Source organism: Cebus imitator, unplaced genomic scaffold, assembly GCF_001604975.1.
Source record: "Cebus imitator isolate Cc_AM_T3 unplaced genomic scaffold, Cebus_imitator-1.0 Scaffold93, whole genome shotgun sequence".
Taxonomy (NCBI): domain Eukaryota; kingdom Metazoa; phylum Chordata; class Mammalia; order Primates; family Cebidae; genus Cebus; species Cebus imitator.
The window spans coordinates 5404768-5411945 of record NW_016107408.1 but is presented as its reverse complement, the minus strand read 5'-3'; the positions used below and the strand labels follow the sequence as shown (position 1 = coordinate 5411945).

The 7178-nt window shown below is 49.6% G+C and overlaps 2 protein-coding genes across 4 annotated transcripts in view; one reads left to right on the top strand and one right to left on the bottom strand.

Moving 5' to 3' along the window:
- The window catches only part of MRPS7 (mitochondrial ribosomal protein S7), a 5393-nt gene extending 3977 nt beyond the window's left edge, over positions 1-1416 (bottom strand). Inside the window, exons 1-3 of the mRNA XM_017535738.2 lie at positions 1106-1416; positions 382-573; positions 203-266 (exon numbers count right to left, since the gene is read on the bottom strand). Of these exons, the coding sequence (XP_017391227.1) occupies positions 203-266; positions 382-573; positions 1106-1188 (339 nt within the window). The 5' untranslated portion in view covers positions 1189-1416. The remainder of the gene's footprint in view (positions 1-202; positions 267-381; positions 574-1105) is intronic.
- GGA3 (golgi associated, gamma adaptin ear containing, ARF binding protein 3) overlaps positions 1414-7178 on the top strand; it is an 18932-nt gene continuing 13167 nt past the window's right edge. For 2 of the 3 annotated variants that reach the window (XM_017535733.2, XM_017535730.2), the window contains exon 1: positions 1434-1546. In XM_017535733.2, coding sequence (XP_017391222.1) covers positions 1507-1546 — 40 coding nt within the window. In that variant the 5' untranslated portion in view covers positions 1434-1506. Of the gene's footprint in view, positions 1547-7178 lie in introns of all 3 variants that reach the window. The other variant, XM_017535732.2, reaches the window with a different exon arrangement.

The following is a 7178-nucleotide window of genomic DNA, read 5'->3' as shown; positions in this document are numbered from 1 at the left end:
AAAATTGTGTGTTTATTTCCAAAACACCAAGGAATGGCAGTTGTTGACTCCTACAGGCCTTCGTTAAAGCCCCTACACATGCAAGGAAATTAATCTTAATAATAGGTATATGAATCCATTTGCTGTTAAGCTACATTGGAAGTACCAAGTACAAGGCTATGGGGAGAACAGAAAGATGACTGAGGAGGGAGGTGCTGTTTACCTGGGTCATGAGGGATCTGGCCAGTATTTTGTTGCCTCCTTTCATCATCATGTTGGTGAATTTACTTCAAAGAGAAAAGCAACATGTTTAGCTCTCCAAGGCTGTATCATGGAATCCTCACCAGAGGCCCTCCCTGGGATAGTCCCTGTCCACGGAACAAGTGTTTGTTTCCATCTAACCTGACGACTGGGTCTTCAAACACAGAACTTGTTTTCGCTGCTGGAGCAGCTTTGATGAGCTGGGTCTTCTTGAGCTCCCGATCATACTTCTCCTCCTCAGTTAGCTTCTCCACAGGCTTGCGATAATGTTCCTTGTCAATCAGGGGATCCTTGAATTCAGCACTATAGCGGCTCCACCTCACCTGAGTTAGCCTGGGAGAGGGAAGAGGAGGCAAGCAAAAGCTGACTCCATAAGCGAGTAGGTTTGACTTAACAATAGGCATGATTGCCAACGCGCCGACGAGGGAGACCGGCGCGGAGACGGCGAGCTAAACCTGAGCCACAATTTAGGCCCTTGTCCCAAGAAGTAGGAGGACATCCCCCAAGCAAGCGGGTAAAGTGTCCTCCTGGTCAAATGCTAACGGCAACGATGGGCTCCGCGCCTACGCCCCTCCTCCAACCCCTCCCAATTCATAGGTGATCCCAGCTCTGAGCTCTTTAGTTGAACCGCACTTTCAGCGCTGCGTTAGAACCCTAGATCAGCGAGACCCCTTAGGCGAGAGGTAGTCACTAAGCCTTCGGATTAGCCCAAAGTCACGTAGCTAGTTTAGAAGCTTGAATCCAGATACTCCGGCCCCCAGGGCAATGCTCTCTCCAGGGCCCCATGTGGACTGCTTGTGGTCCCCCTCCTTCCACGGAGGTCCCTCCGTGTAGAACCACGCGGCGCCCCCCGCTGCCCTCTCACCCTGGATGCTGCCACACAGCCCGCCGCACGACCAGCGCCAGGCCCGAACAACCTCGGTAAACCTTCACTGCGGGGGCAGCCATCTTGCCTTGCTACGAGGACCCCACAAAGACTGCCCTCGGCGCGCCTAAGCAAGTGGCGGGAAACGGGTGAAAAAAACTCCTCGGGGTCCTAAGTCTGCGTTTCACTCCACTGATCTGGACGTTAGAGTTCCTCTCTCCAGGGTCCAAAGGGAAGAGCCAAAAGGAAACACTTGCCCTCCCAATATCCGTCGCAGTCTGGCGCGGCACTCGGTGACGGTACTTGCTTACCTCAGGCCCCCATGCAGGCGCCGCCCCGCCTCTGCTCGTGCAGATTCTCGCGAGTTTAGAGGCCGCTGGGCCGGCCCGGGCGGCTGCAATATGGCGGAGACGGAAGGGGAGAGCCTGGAGTCCTGGCTGAGTGAGTAGCCGCCGCCGCTTCTACCTGCCCTCGAGCCGCTGGGCTGCCCATTTCTTCACCCCCACCGCCCCTCCCCGGGCTCCACGGCGTCGCTTCTTCGCAGCCCATGCCCCGGGCTCGCCTTAGCCGCGAGCAGCCCGCGATCACGCCCCTTCCCGAGCAGGGCGCCCGGGCCCAAGCCCGGCCCCCGCTTCCCTCGCTGCGGCGCGTCTTACTGCTATCGCGCGTGGCGGCGTGAACTCAGGGTTCCACAGGGCCCCGCAGGCTCGGAACAGGCGATAGCCAAGATCTTCGGGCTGACATGCATCGACTCTTTGGGGAGATTGTGGTGGGGCGGCCGCCCGGCGGTGACTCTGGGACCCCAGCACGCCAATCCCTGACCAAGGGAAAAGCTTCGGATTGGGGCTGAATTTCCGGGAGTGGTGGATGCTGCCGACTGCGTTCACTCGCCTGGCAGCTTCAGAATTGTGACCATGTGTTCGAGAAGTGACCGCTTCGCTCAGGCAGAAGTGAGAATAATTTTCCAAAGAGAGCGACGATAGAGAACAGAGAGCTCTACCTTTTTCTTCCAGTGACCAAAGCAGCATGGTGAAATCGGTGTCGGGGACTCCCTCGACACATACATACACCCCCCTTGAACATCCTAACGAGTCACTGTTGACAATCTATTGAGTAAGGCTGAGCAGCACAGTCTGAAGCTGTGGTTATAGAGGCATATTGCTGTCATTCCACTGTGAATTACATTGCTACGAAGGAAATGTGTGTTAACCTGGTTAGCAGATAGTACTCTGTCTGAGGGTTAATAAGGTGAACTTTCCTGTAGGCTAAACCTGGAAGCCTCTTTTAAGTAGAGGGGAAATTGGACTGGTGAGATACCTAGTACTGCCTTGTTCTGAGGTCTCTTATTTAGTATTGCTTCCGGGGTGTTCGATGTGATAGCTATTTCCTCAAATTGTCTGATTTTTCTTATTAAGAAACCCCCTTCAGTAGGTTGAGTTTCAGTTTAAAGGGGAGCACTTCCCAAAAGAGAAATTGTATTTGCAAAATCTGCAGTTGCAGGCAGGTCATAAAGGTTTCTTTATATATGGAACTGTTCTCCAAGGAGCTCAGAGTACTCTATAGATATTCATTAAATTCGTTTACCAAGTATCCTAGCAAAGCAGGTACTACTGCCATAATTTCACAAAAAGAGGACATCCTGATTCCAATCAAACCACTTGCCCAGAAATGCCTCACTTGCTGTAACCAAGGTCAAATTAGTTTGCTTTGAAGATATTAATATGGATATTGAATAACTTAAATGACCTCAGCTGATTTTAATAGGCTAGATTTAGAGTTACATTTTGTTTGTTATTTGTTTTTGAGACAATCTCACTCTGTTGTCTAGGCTGCAGTGCAGGAGGCATGATTATAGCTCACTGTAGCCTTGAACGCCTGTGCTCAAGTGAGTCTCCTGCCTCAGCCTCCGGAATAGCTAGGACTATAGACACATCCTACCATGCTTGGCCAATTATTTTGATTTTTAGTAGAGAGGAGGTCTTGAAAATTAAGACCAAATTTTACAAAGAGATGAGGTCTTGCTGTGTTGCCCAGGCTGGTCTCGACCTTCTGAGTTCGAACGATCCTCCCACCTTGACCTTCCAAAGTGCTGGGATTACACTCATGAGCCACATAAGCCGCTGCACCCCGCCTAGAGTCACGTTATGAAATGAGGAACATGCTTGTTTTTGAGGGAGAGTGGAGAAGGTGGGGGGGACGCCACATGATAACTATAGAGACACAAGCTTCACAGTTGTTATGACTTAATGATGTGACCTGTAGCAGTTGAACAAACCAGCAGTTGGGGTTCATCATCATCTCAGGGTCCTCGTCACCCCATGTTTGCCTGAATTGTTGCAGAGGCCTCTCCTTGGCCCAGGGTCTCAGGTCTCTCCCGTCCTCACCTCTCCTCAGTCCATTCTGCTCCCATTCTGTTGAATCAAGTCATTCCACTGTCACCTTGGTTGTTCCAGGCCTTTTTCTCTGTGGCTTCCACATACATTTTTGTGTTCTGCTCAGTCTGATGTTCTTGGCTCACCAATACACGTTGCTGTCCTTACCTGGAAGCCCTACTTCCTTTTCCTCAACTAAATGCTTGAAAACTCATCTCAGATTCTCTTTCCTCACAAACCATCTCTTGATGACTTCAGTTTTCTCTCAGGTCCCACCATGATCAATCAATCAGTGTTAATGAGTACCTGCTGTGTGAGGCATTAAAGCAATTAGAAAGTTCAAGAAGATTTTGCCTTTAGTTGGATGGAGGTGATGCTGGAGTAAAGAATTCTTAAAAGATAAGATACAAGGCAGTGCTAAAATGCAGACATTCTCTTTAAGGAACTGGGGATAGGGGAAGAGATGATTCAATGAGGATACTGCATTTGAGCCAGCAAAATGAATGGGAAAAATTGGCTGAAAAACATGAGGTGATGATGTGGAGAGAGCAAACCTGCTTGGGGCACACAGTAACAGAGGTGTTTGGGAATGAGGGAAGATAAGGCTGGGAAATTAAGACCAAATTCTACAAGGTTTCCAATTTCCAGCCCAATAAGTTTATTTAATTAATTTATGTTTTTGAAACGGAATCTCACTCTGTTGCCCAGGCTGGAGTGCAGTGGCGCAATGTCGACTCACTGCAACCTACATTGCTTGGGTTCAAGTGATTCTCCAGCCTCAGCCTCCCAAGTAGCTGAGACTACCGGTGTGTGCCACTATGCCTGGCTAATTTTTGTATTTTTAGTAGAGACGGGGTTTGACTATGTTGGCCAGGCTGGTGTCGAACTCCTGACCTCAAGTGATCCACCCGCCTCATTCTCCCAAAGTGCTGAGATTATAGGCATGAGCCACCACGCCCACTTCTGCCATTATTAGGTCCTCGTTTCTTGTGCACTAGATGGAATTGGTGTTTTAAGAAGCTTAATTTGAGGCTAGGCACTGTGGCTCACACTTGTAATCCCAGCACTTTAGGAGGCCAAGGTGGGTGGATCACTTTGAGGGCAGGAGCTCAAGACCAGCCTGGCCAACACATGAAACCCTGTCTTTACAAAAATACAAAATTTAGCCAGGCATGATGGCAGGTACCTGTAATCCCAGCTCCTGAGGAGGCTGAGACAAGAGAATTGCTTGAACCCAGGAGGTGGAGGTTGCAGTGAGCCAAGATCGTGCCATTGTACACCAGCATGGGGAACAGAGTGAAACTCAGTCTCCAAAAAAAGGCTTGATTTGATATAGAGACTTTACGTAGAATTAGGATGGATTAGAACAGAAGTTCTAGAAGCAGGTGAAAAGGAGTGGAGGGTAGGGATAAGAAAGGAAGGGAGGGATTTAAAAAGACATTGAGAAAGAAAGGACCACAGGACTGAGAGAAATGCTTAAGGAGAGAGGGAAGGAGGAGTCAAAAAAGGTGGGTGCAAAGGGCACTTTTGGAAGGTGGCACCATTTATAGAAATAGTGACTTAATAGGCCACATGCAGTGGCTCATTCCTGTGGTCTCAGCTACTCAGGAGGCTGAGGCGGGAGGATTGCTTGAATCCGGGAGTTGGAGGCTACGGTGAGCCATGATCGCCTACTCCAGCCTGGGCAGTGGAGCGAGACCCCCATCTCTAAAAATAGAACGAGTGGACACCTGTGGTGCCAGCTACTCAGGAAGCTGAGGTGGGAGGATCACTTGAGCCTGGGAGGCAGAGGCTGCAGTGAGCCATGACCGGGCCACTGCACTCCAACCCGGGTAACAGAATGAGACCCTATCTCAAACAACAAAAAATAAAAAATAAAAAAAGAGGCCAAGCACCAGGGCTCACACCTGTAATCCCAGCACCCTGGGAGTTCGAGGCAGGCGGATTGCTTGAGCCTAGGAGTTTAAGACCAGCCTGAGCAACATGGCAAAATCCTGTCTCTACCAAAAATACAAAAAAATCAGCTGGGCGTGGTGTGAGTGCCTGTGGTCCCAGCTATGCTGGGGTAGGAGAATCATCTGAGCCTAGGAAGTTGAGGCTACAGTAAGCCATGATTGCACCACCGCATTCTTGCCTGAGTGACAGTGAGACCTGTCTCAAAAATAAAAATAGGGAAGTAAGGAAAGAAAAGTGATATTTCTCCCCTGCCTGCCCCACTCCCCCACCCCCACCGCCTGCCCCGCCGATAGAGTCTCACTCTGTCACCCAGGCTGGAGTGCAGTGGCGCAATCTCAGCCCACTGCAACCTTGACCTCCCAGGTTCAAGTGATTCTTCTGCCCCAGCCTGTCGAGTAGCTGGGATTCTCCTGCCACTGCACCTGGCTAATTTTTGTAGTTTTAATAGATACAGGGTTTCACCATCTTGGCCAGGCTGGTGTCGAACTCCTGACCTCATGATCTGCCCTCCTTGACTCCCAAAGTGCTAGGATTATGGCTGTGAGTCACCATGCCCAGCCAATGCATGTGTTTTGACACTCATTTCTATACTGAATTAGCCCAATTATCTACTGTCACGTTTTATGAATTGATTTTTTTTTCATGTATTGAACTAGGAGAGCACAGCCTCCTCGAGGATAAAATCTGTGTTTGAACTTTTTCTGTAGTCCTTCCAGGGTCTGGCGTGCTGACATGCTGTTTCCTTCATGGTCTGTGGGTGCCTAACAAAGTCTTGGTGATTGACTAAGTTTCTGTTTTGATTCAGGACCCTAGCATTGAAGGTTGACCTTTACTCCCTTTCCAATCCATGTTCTTGCCTCTGCTTATTTGTAAGTCATTTGTTATATAGATTTTTTTTTTTCTTTTGGAGAGGGTGTCTCACTCTGTGGCCCAGGCTGAAGTGCAATGGCGCGATCTCGGCTAACTGCAACGTCTGCCTCCCAGGTTCTAGTGATTTTCCTGCCCTAGCCTTCCGAGTGGCTGGGATTATAGGCATGTGCAACCATGCCCAACTAATTTTGTTTTTTTAGTGGATACGGGGTTTCACCATGTTGGTCAGGCTGATCTCAAACTCCCAACCTCAGGTGATCCGCCTGCCTCGACCTCCCAGAGTGCTGGGACTATAGGTGTGAGCCACAGTGTCCAGACTGCTATGTAAATCTTGTTTTCTCTGGAATGTCTGAGTTGTGCTGGAATCGGGTAGCCAATGCTGCTGTTTCCATTCCCACATAACGTTTTAAGTCCCACGAGAGTCTAGGCTAGTGATGGAGTGAAGCTGAAAATGAGAGCAGGAAATCCAGAGACACAAAAACAGATGAAGCTTTCAGCAGAGACCTGAAAATAGACAGAAACCATGAGTCAGAGCAGAGCCTGGAGGGGCGGTTCAGGAAGGCAGGGTCTGTAGGGAAACTCGGATGTCACATCTGTGCCAGGTGAAGGAGAATGTTGAGTGGGTGGAAAGCTGTGTGCATCTGCTAGGGGAGACAGTAGGCAGATGGAGAGATCAAGTCACCCAGAATTATCCCCAGAGGTTCCTCCCCATTCCTGTGGGTGGATGAGCTCTGCTTTCTGAGCTGCTCAGAGAGCTGGAGGAGATACTCGGACATGGAACTGACTGTTGCAGAAACCAGGGCTTTTTGTGCCCTGAGTAGGCAAAGAGCTCCCTGTTGATTTGCAGTAAAAAGTTCTTTTTTTTTTTTTTTTTT